Raw genomic sequence first — 18,711 nt, 5'->3', positions numbered from 1 at the left:
TGTCTTGGGTTTCTGGCCAAAATTTGGGCTACATTTTGGATTAAATGTGAGTCATTCCTTGGGATGTCATGTCTCTGTGCTTGTGCCCATCTGGGTGGCTGGCGCCCCAGTATAAGTAGCAGCCCCCAGCACGTTCATCATGTCCTCGGGCTGGTCCCGTTAATTTACCAGCATTACAATTATATTGCTTGATGGTGTGGTGTGGGATGCAGAGCATGAAGGGTGCTCTGCAAGTGTAATCTCAGTGCTGGAAAATTGTCTTTTATGCTGTGCTCGGTACATCGCCAGTCTTGTCCCCATGCTGGGCCATCATCAGCAACACAAAACTCATTGACTGCTCACCCTTTTGACTGATGTCAATATTGTCAATTTCTAGGATCAGTTTTACAGGCAGCATTTTTCCTGTTTTCTGCCCACCTCCTGGCCTCCCAGCACTTGTTTCCACACTTGACTCCTTTCTCCTACTTGGGACAGAAAAAACTTCTGCCTGTTCCTGCAGGAATTCCACAAAGCAAACAACTTTGTGTCCTTTGAAACAAGACCACCCAGGTCAGCTTTTCATTCTGTGTTTCCAGGCAAATTATGGAGAAAGAGCTTTAATTAACAACTTTTTTTTTTCCTCTTACACAGGAGTTTCTATCTTTTAACTATTGGCCTTGCCCATTTTCCTCTCATTTAGTTCCCATTTATTTCAGTCTTTGCCTCGTGCGAAGCTGGCAGCTGAACTTTTTGAACCCACCAAGAACAATAGTCTTTCATGAACCAAGAATAAGTGAACCTATATGAAAAGTGATTGCTGGTATTATAAAATGGACTATGAGAGGGTCTCCTATATGCAAGTGTGCATCACCAGACAGTAGAAAAAAAAAATTAGCTAATGCGTCAAATTAATTCTTTCGTTCTAACCAGTAAAGCAAGCTCTGTTTTTAAAAGTGCTAATGCTCAAAAAGTATAAAGCCCTAAAATAACATAATTAATTAAAAAGCACAGAGTTGGTCTCTCTTCTCCTTCACCTACTGGAAGCAGTCCAGAAGAGCAGGTTTTCAGGAGAATGTTATCTATCATGAGATTTGGCACCCCTGTGTAAGGTCACTGCCACGGCGGAAAGGCAGCTGCCTCTGGAAGCGAGGTGAGGGGAAGAAGTGACTGCGGGGGGGCTGGGAAAAGGGGAAATGAGCATTTCTCTAATCCAGGAGCCTGAGCTGCAGTGGAGAAATTGCATTGCTGCCCCTCTGAGATGGTACAAAACCACTGGGGGAGTGTGAGCCTGCTCTGCCCATGTGCCTGGTAGATGTGGGTACATCCAAGCCCTGGTCCTTGGCGAGCAGAAAGTCCTGCCCCTTTGCTGCCAGGACATCAGTGAGGATGTGCTCGGACATCACTGAGGCTGTGCTCTCCATCCAAGGTGGTGGCTCCCAAGCAGTTAGCAGACAAGGCATGGGGGAGCCTTTTGTCATTATTTTCCTTAGCTACATCCTGAATGTGCAAAGGATCATGCACAGATGCAGTCAACTCCTCACAGGTGTTTGTGCCCATTATGGTTCTGTTATATGCTGCAGCTAAGCAGTGATATTGCAAACATCAGGGACAGTGGTGCATTCGAGTTTTATTTCCTCTCTTTCTCCCATGCAGTCTCCCATGAGAACTGCCACAGAAAGACTTGTTGTACCCAAAAATATGTATCTAGCCAACCATAAGCCTGCTGAATCATTTTAATAACAACCCTCTCAACACACTTAATCTGAAAATGTTTTAAATGTACTCAAAATCTTATAAACAAAGATTGCAGTCGGCATCATAGCATTCCTGCAAAGCCAAAAGCCAAACATTATTTTGTTTGTTGTGTAGCTTAATTGCAGTGTATTCTATCTGACCAGTGACATACACTGCTATAGCTAATCTGAAAATAATTTCTCCTTTTTTTTTGAAATATAGCAAGCCCAAGGAGCAAGAAATATCAGCTTAGCAAGTGTTGACTTATGTGTTATGCTAAAGTCTATATTCACTTCTCAAGGTTTAATGAGCTATAATTCACAGCACTCCCAAGAGACTGGGAAGTGTGTTATGATCAAATGTGGGTTATAAACGAGGATAGGATGGCGAGAGACAAAATGTCACTGAGAAATGGGTGGGAGAGAACAGACCTCATCACAAGCCCATCCTTCCACATCCAAAAAACACACACACCTAGTTTGCTGTAGCCCAAAGACTGCAATGATGTTGTGGAGTTGCAGAAACTACATTTATAATGGTCAGCAAACTGTGTTTTTGATGATAATTGAGCAGCTGATAGGGTTGATCAGTCTTCAGAGACCAAATGTCTTCTGCCTTCTGCTTCTGGGAGAGAAAGCTGGTGAGGGGAAAAGGTGCTTTGGTGCACATCCAGCATCCTGCCTGCAAATCCTAGCTCTCGGGTAGTGTTGGCCAGGTCAGATCTATACCCAACGTGGGTATTAGATGTTTAACGCTAACTTCTTAGGAATCAGCACACTGTCTGGAGACAGACACCTCCATCTCTTCCTGTAAAAGAGAGCAGGAGAGCAACCCATTCCAGTACCTGACCACTCTTTCTGAGAAGAAATGTCTCCTAATTTCCAACCTGAACCTTCGCAGAGATTTTTTTTGGAGCAAACTGGGCAGACCACAGGGTGCTCAGAAACCAGGCCACTGCTTATGGAGGGGAAATGAGCAACCTTTATGGAGGGAATTAATCAAGTGCTTCAATCGCCTTAGCTGAGGGTTAATAGTCTTGTGGTGACCGCCCTGGACAGGGTATCAGGAGAGCTGGGTTTTATTCCTGGTATGCTTCAGTAATGAAAAGGAAATTGTGGTCAGATGAACCATAGAAGCCCATGCTCCCAGCGACGTCGGATACGCAGCAATTAGACTCAAGTTAAACAATAAATCAAGTAACACTGAGTCTTTGGCTCTAGCAGAGTACAATTATGACTATTTCTTTGTTTATTTAGAAGATGCTCAGCCCATTTTAAATGTTTTCATGTTAAATATACTTTGAGTACTTGCTATTAAAGCAATTGACTGGGCCTACATGCAAACATTATTGGTCAGATAAATATTTTCTGGCAAATGAGATCTGTTCATTGCTCTTTTATGACATGAGGTCTTACTTGCTTTGAGATTTATTTTCTGTTTGCTTTCTCTCTTTGCAAGGATTGCCTCATAAAGATTTAAAAAAAAAAAAAAGCCAAAGCAAACCAAAGTGCGAAGTAGAAATTACCGATTAAACTGTAAGAAATGGAGCAGCCTTTGTTAATCCCCAATTCATTAGCTGGGGGAAAAAGAAGGGTCTTGAGTTTGCACAAAGGCTTCAGTATCACAAGGTATGTGATTTATTTCCAGATTTCTCTCTGATTTGGTATGGGACCTTACCCAGGTAAATTGATCTCTCTATGCCTCCGTGTTCCCATCTGTTCAACCTAGGTAATGATCTTGCCTCAGAGACAGCGAAAACTTTCAATAAGGAGAAAAGGTTACCTTAAAAATCACAACTGCATCTGAAATTAGGCTACCCCCTGCTAACACCTACATCAGCTTTGGCTACAGCAGCTATTTCCTGCGATAGTCAGGAGGCCTCTCTGGTGCTGTTTTGAGGGCAAGCGATGGATGAGAGAAAAACATTTTTAAGAAACAAAACAGTATGCCTGAAAAGTAATAGAAATTGGAAAGCAAGCTTGCAGCACATTTTTTGTTTCAATTGCTAAGATTGTCATTTGGCTGTGTCAGTTTAATATTGATCCTTTTTTCTGAGTACAGTGGCTGGAAAAATAATTTCACATAAGAAAGTAGAGTAGCTGAGGTTCTTTTCATTTAAAGGCATTTGAAGTACTCATGAGCCTTTTTTGATGCTGTCTAAAAAGCATTGTCTAACTGGCTTTTGATTTTTTTTTTCATTTATTTATTTAGCAAAATCTGTCAATAATTAATTCAATGCCGTTTTGGAATGTCCTCAGGATTTCTGCAAAATGTGGTACCTTTTGAAATACAAAGCTTTTCCAACATGTGTAAGTTTTGTGATCCTCAGTGGAAGGCAGTGTAAAACTACAAAAATACTCTTCTTATCTGATATCATGCTAAATACAAAGGGCACAATAGCCAAATAAAATAAGAATTAGTTTGTTTTCCTCTTCTGTACAAGAAACTGCTTTGTTATGCAGCCCCATCCAAGAGCTACAGAGACTTTGCTTTCAGAAGGCGTGTTTCTGGGCTCAGAGCACTCCGCTGACTCATTTTATGTCCTTCACAATTACCTCTGCTGCCTTTTGTCATCCGAGAAGGCTCCTGGGAGGCTTTCACCAGCACTGGTTAGCTGTGACATCTGAGGAAAGGGTGGGGAGCAGAACTCATCTTTCTTCACCCTTATTCTCAGGTTCTTGCCATTTTCTCCTTTGCCATTTACTCAGTGGTTCCCTCGCAGACGTGGAGGTGGCCCACTAGCCTTTGTAGGAATGAGATTTCCTCTTATTGGTGGCATTTTATTTCTTTCCGTACCACATCACTGGTCTAAGAACATCTCTCCAGGCCTCTGCTGCCAACAGTGTGACTGGTTTCTGGTTTTCCTCCTTGCCTTCATATCCATCTCCAACACCCCTGCTCTTCTCCTCCCCTGGGGCAAGGCCTCCCCATCTCCTACCAGCATGTAGCCCATTTTAGGGACAGATGAGGCCCACTCTTTCCTGTATGGCTACGCTTTCAGGCAATTTCTGGTTTTATTCTGAGAATAGCAAAAATATCCTGAGCCAGAGCTTCACTTAGCTTAGAAGAAGGGCAGCAGGACTCCATGTGTCTCCTCCACCCCATGGGCGGAGAAGGAATTCCTATTACACAGGGGAACCCCTCACCCCTCCTACTCCTTCTGCAAAGACAGGGATGGGTCCCATCCCTTTCCATCAGGAAGATTTCCTTCTGTCTTCTCCTAGCCCCCAGCCCCCAGCCCTGGATTGGTGAAAAGAAGGGGGACTGCAAGAATACCCCTTCCTCTGGCATCACCCCAGCAAGGCATGGATCACCCAGGGAGGGCTAGCGATACCCCTAGGTCATCTTTATTCCCTTTTATTCACATTTCAGCTGCTTGTTTTGTTTGTCCTCTTAGAGGCTGGGATTACCCGGAGCTAACTGGGACACGGGTGACTTCCACGTGACTCGTGTCCCTCTCGTGCCAGCCCCAGGCTGGAGCTGGAGGCAGCAGGCAGGATTTGTGACCCCATGGGTCGTAGCACCAACCAGCTGGAATTGTCCCCACCATGCATTCTGGCTGCCTCACGAAGGCAGAAGGTTATAGATGGGCCAGCTCAGCTTCATTTGCTGTCTAATAGCTCAGCATCCTGCCGGCATGCACTTTCTTTGCCTAATGAATGGGGATTTATTGCACTGGCTCTTTGGGAATGTCAAGGTCTGCTTTCTTCCCTCTTCAGCTCTCCAGATCCTTTAAGCCTGTGTGAAAATTAATCAGATGCCCTAGAGGCTTATTTTGTCCAAAGCTAAAGTCCTGCTTCTCCCATTCCCCCCCTCCTCTTGTGCCCCAATTACTTAAGGGATTGTGCTGGAAATTAATGAAAGTATGGCATGGGAAATAACACCCACGGTTCATCTCCGAAGTGAAGCGCTTCAGTGAAAGGCTTAATTAGAAACATCTCATGGTCCACACAGCAAGCTTGGAGATATTCCCAGTTTGAAGTGTGCTGTGCCGTGGCAGTTGGCATTGCTCTTCCAGTTATATGACTCAAGTCTTGCTCCTGAGTGATGGCATTTTACATTTCTGAATGAGATCCACCGTGGTCTCCACCTGGTTTCCAAAACTCAGCATGAGCTATCTCAAGGACATAGTTCATCCCAGTCTGATTTAGAAGGAAAAATGAAGAAATGGGGACAGGTTCAGTAGTGGCACACGCAACTCTTCATCTCTCTCACTGGCCATGGTACATAGAAATGGATGAGAGCAGCTTTGTGGCTGGCTGGGTTGTATCAGTCCAGTTTCTTCCCTGTGTCAAGGCACATTTGCTGCGTGGAGAATATAAATTTTCCCAGCTGGACAGAGGGGAGGACAGTAGCTTCTTCTCCGTCCAACCTATATCAGAGCTCATGGACAGACAAGAGCTTGCTATACCAAGAATTTCAGAGGAACTGCATGAATTAACTCTAAGGCTAACCTGATGCTTCATCTTCCAGGGCTGGATGACACTTCATAGAGAGAATAAACCAGCTGCATTGATTCACAGTAAGATTCATGTGCCTAAAGGTTTATATCAGCTCTGAAAATGGTTTTCGGTTCCTAAGTCACTTAGGGCCATGTTGCTTTTTAAATTTCAGAACTTTTCAGAATCTTTTACTGCCACTCAAAAATTGCAGGTTGGGCAATCAATGGGAGTGAGGCCCTTAAACACCTCCCACAGGAAGCCTGGCAGTTAGATACCTTCAGCACATCCTAAATGTTCTTTGAAAGCCTTCTCCTCACCTCCCAGGGGTCTCTGATGTGCCATACGGGGGAAAGGCATTGACTCCTGTAACGCGCTGCGCCGCTTATGGATGCAAATCGTCGTGTAAGTGTGAACATTGCTTGGTGACAAGACGTCTCCTCCAACTCGTTAGTGCTAATTAATGCAGTTCCAGGATAGACAATATTCATTAAGCTTTTCCGAAAACATGAGAAATGTTCATGTAACAGCTCACACATTTTGATGGCACCCGCGGTCCTATCCCCACGTTCTCTGTAAAGTATTTTGGTACTTTAATCTTTGCTAAAGAGAGTGGAAGTGAATTGTCAACAGTGACTCTCCAGCACAAGGCCACGGTGTTTCTTCCTTGCTTATCGGGAACCAACAAAAAGAAATCAGCATGTTGTTGTTTCGGCTCACAGGCAGCTGCTTGCTGGAGGCTTCCCTCTGCGTATGTCAAAGTTAAATATTTGGGTTACTGTTGTCTTTCTGGGTCTTGCCATGATACAAGTAGCTTGGAAGAGAGGCAGCTATTGCCTGCTTCTAATCATCGCAGCGACAACAGCTCTGCTGCCTTCAGACTAAATGTTTGTTACTGGGTCGTATTGTTTGGGTATTGACAGCTCCAGAGACCTTGTGAAATTACAGAACCTCCTTGAAGAAAAGTACTCTTGCTACCACTGCTGAATTATAACTAGGTTTAGAGTGGTATGTGCATGAGGTGAATGGTGTTTGTCGTGTGTGTGTTTTCTTTTCTTTTTTTTTTTTTTTCCCTGAAAAGATGCTCTTGAGGAAATCTGAATTGCAGCATGTGTGTCTGGGAGAGGAAGAAGAGGAGAGCAAAGCCTGGGTGGCACAAGGTGCTGTCCCTGCACTGCAGTGCAGCTCTCCTGCAGGCTTTAATCAGGCTGGTGCGGGCTTCAACAGCGGCTTTCCTGAGCCAACAGTGAGCCCCACATTCATTGCAATGTTCCTCCCTACTTACAGGCCCCAGGGTGTCTTTGGGAAGGAGGTGTGCAATGAACCAAAGACAAGATCCAAAGCAAGTTTCTTGTCCTGTTCCAGGAGAAAACAACCTTTTTCTGGTTAGGCTTTTGTGATGAACACTTGGCAGAAACAATGCTCCACTATCTTTCCACTTTATTATAACAGTCCCCAATTCAAGGTTCTTTGTTAGCTCCATCAGGTACCCAGAGGATTTTATCTTCACTCAGACTGGTAATTTATATTTATTACAAATATTTCATCATGAATTAGAGGATTAAGGAAACATGAAGTTGGTCTGTGACCCAGGTCCTTCCATCTTTGGAATATCAATCAATGCCCCAAAGATGTTGGTGTATCCATTATAGCCTCACAGTGATGGGATGTTCTTTGGGCACCTCCAGTGGACAACCCGACGATAACACCAGCTCTTCTCATCCCATGAGAAGGGATGTTTTCTGGCTGCCTCCAGACTTGTCCAAAACTCATACCTGCTTATCCAGGCTTTGTGTCAAAAGGAGAGGCTGGGAGGCTATAATTCCAAGCCAAGTCTGATGAAACTCCCCACACCTGCACTGAAATGTGATAATTGCAGTCTGGGCAGAGCAAGCCTTGCTTTCCAGTTTTTACTACTATGCATGAAACAAATTACTTCCCAATTAGAGGTTTCCAATCTCTTGCAGGCTCTTTAATCCATCAGGTGAGCTCTTTCCCCACCAGCTGCATGAGCTGCACCATGCCCTGGCCTTGCTCCAGGTTTGGGGGCAGATCCTGCCAGGGCAGGGTGTGTAGGGAAGGAGAACGTGTGCCATGCAGCGGCAGGTGGGGGAATTGCCTTGGGGCCCTGCTGCTTGAAGGATCTGCCCACCCCTAGGGCAAAACCTGGGGCCTTGGCGTATTCCTGTACTGCAGCAAGCACAAGCGGGCACCCGCATGGTGAGCGTTCCTTTGAAGCAGATTTTTTTTCAGTTTTAGTGAGAGGCAGGTTGGGAATGTGGTTTTTCGTCCCTGGTCCTAACCAGGGGTCATGGTCTGGGCTGAACCACAGCTGGGGGCCAGGCTCACACGTGCTTCTTTGCTACCCCTGCTAAAGATGGAACCGGTTGGAGATTCGCCATGACCTCAGCTGAAGGAAAAGAGCAAAACCGAATTTAGGAGGCAGCTTTAAGTTTTGCCCTTGCCTGAAATTATGGGATTAAAATTCCAGGATGTTTGGAAGCTTGTGTTTTGCCGGTTTGCCCCTCATGGGTACTTCATGGACTGATCAAGACCCGGATTGGATGCACCCAGCAAACCCCACCAGGACATAGCTTTAACCTTGCAACAAAACCCTTCCCCCCTGCTTTTCTTGGGGCAGAGATGGGCAGGTTTGCTGCCTCCTGCTATGGTGTCCTGACCTCAGATGTCCTCCAGGGCAGAGACAGGCCACCTCAGCCACTTGCTCCTGACCCTCAGCAGCCAGAGGCCAGAGCTACCTCCATATTTAGGCCCTTAACCAGAGCCAGCCCTCGGGTAGAGTGAGCTGGATGGGGGGGGGGCTGTCTGTGGCTGCAAATGTGGCTCCATTTTGTAGTGTCTGTGCCCTTAGAGAAAGGACAAGGAACTGTATTGGTGCTCAGGTTTTTGGTATTTCCACCCAAAAGTACTTTGCAGCCCACTGAGGCTGTTGAAGAGGAGGGGATGTCCAGGCTTGTGGCATCTCCATCATTTATGGGGTGAAATCCAGCTGGCGACCGGTCACCAGTGGTGTTCCCCGGGGGTCTGCGTTGGGATAAATCCTCCTTAATATCTTTATTGATGACTTGGATGAAGGAATTGAGTGCACCCTCAGTAAGTTTGCAGATGACACCAAGTTGGGGGGAATCCTTGGTGATTGTCCCTCTTTACTCTGCTCTGGTGAGGCTGCACCTCGAGTGCTGTGTTCAGCTTTGGGCCCCTCACTACCAGAAGGACATCGAGGCCCTGCAACGTGCCCAGAGCAGGGCTCTGAAGCTGGTGAAGGGCCTGGAGCACAAGTCCTGTGAGGAGCAGCTGAGGGAACTGGGGGTGTTTGGTCTGGAGAAGAGGAGGCTCAGGGCAGACCTTATTGCTCTCTGCAACTACCTGAAAGGAAGCTGTGGGGAGCTGGGGGTCAGCCTCTTCTCACAGGTAACTAGTGATAGGACCAGAGGGAACGGCCTCAAGTTGTGCCAGGGGAGGTTCAGGTTGGAAATGAGGAGACATTTCCTCTCAGAAAGAGCAGTCAGGCACTGGGACGGGTTGCCCAGGGAGGTGGTGGAGTCACCGTCCCTGGGGCTGTTCAAGGAAAGGTTGGACGTGGTGCTTGGGGACATGGTTTAGTGGGTGACGTTGGTGGTAGGGGGTGGTTGGACCAGGTGACCTTGGAGGGCTTTTCCAACCCTAATGATTCTGTGATCTCCTGGCATGGCCCTGGCTTTTGGTCTGACAGCAGATCAACCCCAGAAACACCCCAGCTAAAATCAGACGCCCGGCCCGCCCACCACCACCGTGCTGGGAGAGCGGCTCTGTCGCCTTCCTACAGGGCAAAGAGAAAAATTCCTATTTCTCATTGACTAAAAACAGATGAAGGAAAGGGCTCACCTCCCTACCTCCCCTCCCAAAACAGACCGATCTGGGGCTGTCCCTGTGCCAGAGCATGGCACGATGGCAACCTCGGGGTTTTACGTGGTGGGAATAACCCCAGGCCCAGAAAGAAAATGTTGAGGGGGGGGCAAAGCAGTGGTAGCAAGTCAGAGCCATAACCGCAGGCATTGTGTCGTGGGTGCTTCTTGCTTTGTTCCCCATAAGCCAACAAACCAGCACTTTTTGCTTACCTGCAGTCTGTTTTGACTGATTTCTTTATTTAATAGCAATATCCTTGCACTGGGGCCACTGCCAGTGAGGTTGTAAAGATGTTTTACAGCCGGGTAGCATCCTCCACTGGTCCGAGTGCTTTCGCAGCATCACAAGCTGCACCTCCTCTCAGCTGGGGGCAGGGGGAAATTTCCAGGAGAGGGTGGAAGCCCCCAGCCCTGCGGCCACCCTGGTCCCTCGCTGCCCTCCTCTTCCTCCCTGCCGGGGCTGTGTGGGTGCTCAGAGCATTCCCCTTCGTGCAAGGCGTCCACACGTAGGTTTTAGAGGATGTGAGGGGGGGTGTGAATACCCCAACCCCTGCACCCTTCCTCCTTCCATCCCTTCATCCCTTCATCCTCCTCCTCCCAGAAGCGATGGGGAGCCCAGATGTCGGCAGGCCCGAGCTGGGTTCATCTGTTCCACATGACCCAGCGCCAACTGCTGCTCGCTGCCCTCCTCCCGCCTTCCTCCTCCTTCCTCCCCCTCCTCCTCCTCCTCCTCCTTCTCTCTCTCCAGCTCCAACCTCACAGCGCGGCGGCGGCCGTGCGGGAGCCGGGAGCCGGGGGCCGGCGAGCGGGGAAAGGAAGGGGAAAGCGGGCTGCGGCATCGCGGAGAGGAGCATGGGGCGAATGGGTTCCCCATCGCCCCACTCCTAAGGAGGCCGAAGACCCCGTGGAGGGCAGCAGAAAGGAGTGGCAGGGCTGCCGAGCCGCCAAGGAGGTGCGGGAGATGGATGCGAGGCGGTAGCGCCGCGGCCTCCGACACTGCCGCAGCGGGATGCTCTCGCCCCCGGAGCGGAGCTGAGGAGCTACCGAGGGACAGGGAGAAGGTAACGGGGTCTTTGTCTGCAGTGGGTGGCCCCAGGGTCCCCTTCATCCCGCTGGGAAGCCCAGCCGCAGTGTGCGAGTGGCTCCACGCCCCCTCCCTCCATTTATCTGAAGCGGAGAGAAATGTGGGCAGCTCTGCTCTGCCGCTTCGTTTCCTTCTTCTTTTTCCTCCCCCCTTCAAAAAATAAAAAAAAAAAAAAAAATAAATCAGCCTTGAATTTGGTGGGCGAGTAACGGAGAAGAGCTGGGTGACCGGGTTTTGGGTGTTGGTTTGTTGTGTATTTTTATTATTTATTTTTGCACTGGAGGGAAGGAGAGGGTGGGGGGGAGAAGGGCTGGTGTATGATTCCCCCCCCCCCCAATCTGGATGTTTGTCCCCGCTAAGATGGACTGCTCCTTCCCTTCCCAAATGGCTGCAGCAAGTTTAATGCCGAGCTGGGGGGGGGCTTCCCAAGGGGTTAAGCCCCCGGCTCGTTTTTCCCTTCCCCCGTGCACCTTTTGCGAAATCAGGGCAGAAAAGTTGCTGCGGATCCAGGGTCAGAAAAGACAAATAAATAGCCGTGTTTGCGAGCGGTGCCCGTAGGGGTGTATCTGCACGCCTCGCAGACATGCTCCGCGGAAGGAGGCTTTCTCGGCCGCATTGTTAGCCCGCTCGCTGCTGGGGAGGGCATGAGAAAAGTTGTTTCAAGCCTCTATGTAAAATTTCCAGGGGAGACAATTGTTTCTAAGAATAGCCCTGGCAGCGGTTTAGCCACACTCGCGCACGCAGACGCGGGAGCGAGCAGGCAAATCTCCTCCCCAGGCAAGCCAGGTCGCAGGGAAATCTGACCTCCTGCCGGCTTATCGGGTTCGGTTCAGGGTTTTAAATCCTCACCCTGAACATAACCCCGGCCCCGTTCGCCCTTTCTGCCGGGAAGGGGGTGTGGTGCCCGCGCAGCGCACGCGGTGGCTCTATGGAGACCGGCTGAAATCTCAGCCCTGCACTGTGCTGCTGGACACCGGGGTGTCCCCGTCCACCCCCTCTGCCTCGGTCCCCAGGCTCTGAAGAGCATCTCCTGTCTGTGCGTGGAGGGGGACATCACCGGTGTGGGTGTCCGTGCCATTTTTCCTGCCTGCCAGGCACCAAATAGGTCTTGGTGGAGCTGAAACTATCACACTGAGCCCCTTTCTCCTTGAACCCCGATGCTGACCCTGGCCAGGCAGCGGTCCACCAGCCTGCCTGCCTGCTTGTGCTGACCTTTCTGGTACAACTTACTGTTAACTTCCAAAAATATGCACCAAGTTATATTTTAAGGAGGTTTTTAAGTTGGTCCGTACCAGCTGAGGCACTGGCCTCGATGCGTGGGATTTGTTTGGGGTTTGTCCCTTCCACATAAAGCAAACTCTGTTTCTGCGTGCGTGTGTGCTAACCTTAACCTTAACCCAAGGGCGGCTTCAGGGTTTGGTTCTGCTGGAAAGCCTCTGGGGGATGTCCTCAGGCTGTGGGGGTGCTCTTGCCTTTGGTTCCCCTTATCCAGGGTCATGAGTGCTGGTGTCAGGCGGGGACAAGCCTCTTGCTGCAGCGGGGAGAGCCCTTACTTTCCTATTTCTCCTGGCAGACAGTGCCAGGTGGTCCCGTTGTTGTGTATGTGCAGGTCCTGTTGTATATTTGCACCGATTATAGCATTGGCAGTGCGAGGCAATATTTGGTGATGCTCGTGGTCACAGCGCTGTGTCGCTCAGGGCCATACAGCACTGCAGCATCGCTTGGTGCAAGGAGGATCTCCTGCGGGGACCATGTCGCATTCCAGCAAAGTCAAGGCTTCAGATAGCGGGCTGGGTGCTGTTACCATGCTCATAAGTCCAGGAAGGACATCCCGAGTCATGGAGTCTCATCCCACACAGTCACGGGTTACCACAGTCATACACATCCCCCTTGTTGCTGCTGTTGCTAAGGGTCTGAGTGACTGCAGAAGGTCTGAGTGTGGCTTAAAGGACAGCAAAAGTACAACTAGATGGTATGGATGAGGGGAAAAAAGTTGTGTTAGGGAGAACTTGAGAGGAGCAGCAGAGTGTCTGAAGTCTCGAGACCCAGCCTGGCAGGGGAGTGAAGGAGAAGGAAGGGTCATGCGATGGAGGTGTGAGTCCCACAGGGAAGCTGTAGGAGGTTTTTGATCCCATCCCAACCAGGTTTAGGGCTTAGCAGTGTCCCCTGGAGATACAGTAAGGCTCTGTGTGACCCACTTCTCACCAGCTAAGCAGGAAAGGGGTGAGCCTGTGCTCATCCCAGCTCTCCTGGCCTTCGGGGCTGCTCTGGGCGAGCCATAAGGTGAAGGTGGCTCCCTGAGGTCCCCGTGCTTCTTCACCAGATGTGGTGTGCCTGGGTGCCCAGCTGGACCCCCAAGGTCACCGGGCACTGCCAACCTCCAGCCGTCCCTGCTGGCTCGCTCCTTGCAGCAGCTGGAGATGCAGCTTGCCCTGCTACCCCAGGGCAGGCAGAGCCCAGCACTCAGCACACTCTGGCCAGGTTAAGCATCGGCTGAATTGCTTTCCAGCCTCCTCCAGCTCCAAAGCCCAGGCTGCCCCGGCCTCTCTCAGGCAATTCGGCTCCCTAAGTCAGCAGCAGATTGTCCTGTATGGCCTTGGGGACAACGGCAGCTGATAACGCCCCTTGCTATTTCTCATTCTCCCAGGTTTTTAACAACTTAATCCTCAGCACCGCTATAAATCTCAGTATGTCCTGCTTCCTAGAAAACCACAAATGATTTTCCAAAGCTGCGGAGTGAGTTGGAGTCCCTGACTTCTGCGCCGGGAGATGAATGCCATTAAGGAGCCAAAATGACTTTTACTGGTTTCCTCTCTGATCAGACACTGAGAGGAGGTCCCAGCCAGAATTTCAATCAGCTCCAAGCTTCTGGAAGCACTTTTATGTTGACAAATAACAAAGAGGTGCCTTCCTCTGTTCCAAGTCACCTTTGCAGCCCACCTACTCATGGGTCAATGGGAGCCTGAAGGCTTATTCCCTGCCCATGCCTGGCTCCAACAGGCTGCCTGTCAAGACAGAGAGAAGAAGAGCCTGGTGTAGCTTTCTCTCCCAGTGCACCCTTGCTTTGTGGTCATATTTTACCTCTCTGCAACCCTGCACATGGTGCCAGGTGCCCTGGTGCCTCTCCATGGGGTGGGAGTTCAGCCCCCGCCCAGACTTAACTTGGGAAGGAGATCAGAGGAACGGGGACAGTCCGACTCCCAGTGCAGTTAATGATGTTCTTGCTTAGGATTTCCTCCAGCTTCCTTTTCTAGCAGATGCACGACCCTTCTCCTCTTGTCCTGAGCTGCTGTGTCATGTTCTCTGGTGGTATTAAAGAGCTTCTGTGTCCCAACATCAAGGCATGGGTAGCAAAACGCCTTTTTCGCCCTCAATCTACACTGGTAGGATGTGATGTGGCTTAGTGTATTAAGCTATGGGAAAGTCCTTGCGGGCACAAAAAGGGAGGTGGGATGACCTTTTTTACTTAAATTCACTTTAAAAGGGTCAACTAAAAATCTCCTAGAAAGCTGAAAACCAAAAAAGAGGTCAATACTGTCATTTTGGCCAGCAGAAATCCTCTGTGTGTATACACTTCCACGTGTAACACATAACACTTCGACAATGGCTGTTGGGCTTGCCAACCTGCAAGGCTCAGGCTCTGTGGCTCGATTATTTTTTTTTCCTTCTTAGAAGTTCCCAGCTCTCCCAACCAAAATAAATCTGACTTTGTTTGGGTTTCCTGACCGCGTGGGATCCAGTGCGGCTGCAGCCGCCCCACACACACCGCAGCACTGTTGGCATCCCGTCCATCTGAGATGAAATGTTTTGTACCAGGTGCCACCAGCAACTGCTTTGTGGATGGGGGAGCAGCAGGAGAATGACCCTGCTACTTTCACACCAGGAAATTTTTGTAGGATGGAAAGCCACCGCCCCAGCTGGGCAGCCCCGAGAGCCAGCACAAAAACCTGCAGCTGAAACTTTGCACCCCTCCTAGGGAGGAGGATGTGGATCGAGCTCTTCCCATATTTAAAGCTCGGTTTTGTCCTTGTTCTGCATGGAAGGTCTCTCTCCTGGCCATCTCCAGGGTTTTTTGGAGGTGCCCATCGTCACAGCACGTGGCTGCCACGTGTGTTTGTGTACCGTGGGAGAGCCCGGGCACTCGCATTTCCCAGTGAAATGTGCTCTCAGGGGGACACGGATGATTTAGGGGATGCCTAATGAGATACAGGGCCTGCCTCGCGCACACACACACCCAGCACAGCATTGAAACACACTGGAAAACAAACAGCTTGGCAAGGCAATTTCCACAGCCTCTCGCTACTCTGAACTGGAAAGACTTAAAAAAGTTGGGTGGGAAAAAAATAAAAAATCACTGTCTGAAGTGGTTTGGGCTCCCTGGGATGCTTCAGGGCCCTGGAGAGGTGGTGGTGCTGCCACCCAAGGTGTTACCTGGGCTTGTGCTGCACGAAGTGGTGGAGAGGGGAAGGAGGTTGGTGCTTCCCCAAGACCAGGGAGGCTGGAGGCGAGCACTGAGTCTTGCCTTACTTCTGCACTGCACCCCAGGAGACGCTTTCTGAAATTATTTTGGGGCACTAACAGAGAATCTGGGGGGGGATTTGTAAATGCAGAGGTACCAGGCTGTGTCCTCTCTTCCTTTGTGCCCCCTCGCAAGCACTGCCAACTGCCTACATGGCAGAAAGCTGCTCCAAAACGGGCATCGCATCCTCGGAGAGCTGGGCTCTGGGGTATTGGGTCCAGCCGCTGAGTTTGCAGACGTTGCATCAGGCTGTTCCCTCTTCATCTCAGCTCTTCGTCATCGATTCTGCACAGTATTAAAGAGCTGCTGTGTTTTCTTCCAGAACAGAGCATCCTTCCCCTGCTCTTAAAAGGCAGAGGCACCTGGGAGAAAAGCTCAGGTAGAGAGGTTTATTCCTGGTTCCTCCTTTGCATAGGTTACAGGATGACCATGTTTATTATTCTGTGGGTGTCTTCATGCAGAAAGGACCCATTTCTAACTCTTGCCCTCTGTCCCTAGAGTTTTTCTGCACTAACAGGCAAAGCATTCCCAGCACAGGCGGTACAAACTCCTGGCATCACTCAGAAGATGAATGGGAGTGTAAAAGTGCAGGCTGTGTGTCCTAGGGACAGTTTTCCCTGCTTGAGCCCAAAGTGGTCCTCAGCACACTCAGCACTGGGAGCTATCAGGGCAGAGGAAGGCAGAATGGACCCAGCACCCTCCCGGGCATGCAGGAGATGTTTGGGGAGATGTCCCCGTCCATGCCCATGGGAGATGTCCCTTTCCTGCAGCCCTGGCTTGGAGCATCCAACGTCTGCCAAGGCTGCTGAGTAGCCATGGCTGGCAACGACCTGGTGACATGGTCTTGCACTGGAAGCATATCAGTTCTCACAGTGTTATTCAAAGCAAAAAGAAAAAAAAATAAAAGGCAATTATGTGCACAGATTAGGTTTTTTTTTTTCATGTCTGGAATGACTTTTGCAAGTGTGTTTTCCATTATGTATTATATATAACACTGTTTAGTGCAGTCTATTGACCCGCTCTGCTACAGAACAGCTGAGTGATGCACAGCCCAGTGCCTTGGCTCGATTGATCCGGGTGATCACCGCTCACACCTCGAAGTACTGGTTGATACAGTAAGTACAAGAGACTCAATAAGTGCTAAAAGGACACTTTAAGCCCTAAATCTTAATTAGTCCTTTAAAAATATTTCATACATACTACTGCTTTCAGTGCCTTGGGTCACTTCGGTCATCTTCCTATGAACCTACATTGATTTGTTTTTTTCTGCAGCAAATCTCACGAGTTCCAGTAACAAATAAATCTCCCTCTTCTCTTCTATAACTAAACTAAGCCTCCTACAAATGTTTTCCCAGGAGACTTGGATGCTCTCATGTAATTACCACCCTGTCTGCGTGCACAAATGAGTGATATCTGGAACAGTTTGCTGAAAATATGCCACGTTTGAAGTGCGAAACTGTACCAAAAATGTGTATATATATATATATATATGTATATTTACAAGAAATTAAAAGTCAGATGTAGGAGAGCTTAACAGACATCCTAACATCTTTGGGAAAAATAGTAATAATCGATTGCTACGTGCATTAGTACCGCACAGTCATTATTATGCTGATGAGTCATGGTGCTTGCCGCAGTACGGAGCAGGGAGTGAACCAGAAGGTGACCAGGAGTCCCCGAAGAGAGGTTGGTGTGACTTATAAAAGGCTGAAGAGTCCATTACTGGTAAAGGAGAGCCCTGACAACGAATTTAGATCCTTTTCCCTTAGACCATACTATGTCCTTTGTGCATAACAAGCAGAGCAGGAGCTCTTCCAGTATATGCTGTGCATGCATAGGATGAAACAACAGTCAATACCTTAAAGTGCTTCTTATCTAGAGAATAAGTTTACTCTAGGAAAAAGAAATACAAAATAAAACAGGGGAGATTTAAGCTGGGTCTTAGGAAGGATTTCTTCATGGAGAGAGTGGTCAAGTATTGAAACGGGGTGCCCAGGGAAGTGGTGGAGTCCCCATCCCTGGAGGTATTTACGAGGCTGTGGCACTAAGGGACATGATTTAGTGATGGCACTCGGTAGGTCAAGCTGATGGTTGGACTTGATGATCTCGAAGGTTTTTTTTCCAACTTAGATGATCCTATGATTCTGTGGATAAAGATGTTCTTCGTACAGCTTAGCTGAGCTGAGTAAGCCCAGGGGAAGATCTCATGCGGTGCAAGTTATCTGGAACTTTAACTGGGAAGCTTGCACAGAGGAAGATGGTTTACCTGTCATGCCTTATTAACATAGGGATGAGGAGTTTTACTTTCGCTATGTTTTTTTGGTGATACTGACACTTTGATCCCCTTTTGCAGCCTTTGGGCAATACTTTGGAGTGGGGATGAATAGCATGTCCCACGGTCAGCACTGGGGGATAAGGCCATGGGTTGCCTGAGCTGCATGCCCATCACTTCCCAAAGGATGGGACTGTCTGGTTGCAATGGTTTCATGTGGACCAAGTGGTTTCACCTCACCTAGAGATGCTCTGTGATGCTGGGCGCAAACAGCTTGCCATGTGACTCATTTAAAATTTGTACAACAGAGCAGTCCCAAGAGCTTTAGGAGCTCTGGCATGTTCTTGACCTAAAAACAATGGCCCAAAGCAGGTGTCTGTATTGGGCCAGCTGAGACAAGCTTTATAAGGACAGGAGCAGAACAGTTTTTCTGAATGCAGGAGGGGTTACAAAATGTAAGCTTTAAGATATCTGTGGCCAGTGAATCCTGTAGACTAAAAGCTCTGGGTCACCTCTCCCTGGTCTATGGGAGCTCCAGAGCTCAACGATCTTGTAGAGCTACGCTCTGCTCCTACCTTGTAGGCAGTGGGGGCAAGGCTCAGAAGCAGATATATTTTTAAGCTGCCAATTGTTATTTTCTAGTCAAGAAAGGGAACAGCAAGAGTTATGTGGGAGAAAGAGTCAAACGTGGTAAAACAGCATGCGTTGGGAATGCCCTCCTCTGCATCAGCTTCAGAAGGCAGAGAGGGTGCGCGGTGTCCTGGTTTCCTTTCCATCTG

At 49.0% G+C, this 18,711-nt stretch overlaps 1 protein-coding gene across 9 annotated transcripts in view; it reads left to right on the top strand.

The window, feature by feature from the left end:
* FRMD4A (FERM domain containing 4A) overlaps nt 1–18,711 on the top strand; it is a 362,821-nt gene that overhangs the window by 210,547 nt on the left and 133,563 nt on the right. Inside the window, exon 1 of one of the 9 annotated variants that reach the window (XM_083819657.1) lies at nt 10,816–11,118. The exons of the other annotated variants lie outside the window; for them this stretch is intronic. Within the exon in view, the coding sequence (XP_083675783.1) occupies nt 11,023–11,118 (96 nt within the window). The 5' untranslated portion in view covers nt 10,816–11,022. Of the gene's footprint in view, nt 1–10,815; nt 11,119–18,711 lie in introns of those variants that run through there. 9 annotated transcript variants of the gene reach the window in all.

The sequence above is a fragment of the Anser anser genome (assembly GCF_964211835.1).
Source record: "Anser anser genome assembly, chromosome: 1".
Lineage (NCBI taxonomy): Eukaryota > Metazoa > Chordata > Aves > Anseriformes > Anatidae > Anser > Anser anser.
Note: the sequence above shows the minus strand (reverse complement) of the source record. Positions and strands in the feature narration are given on the sequence as shown.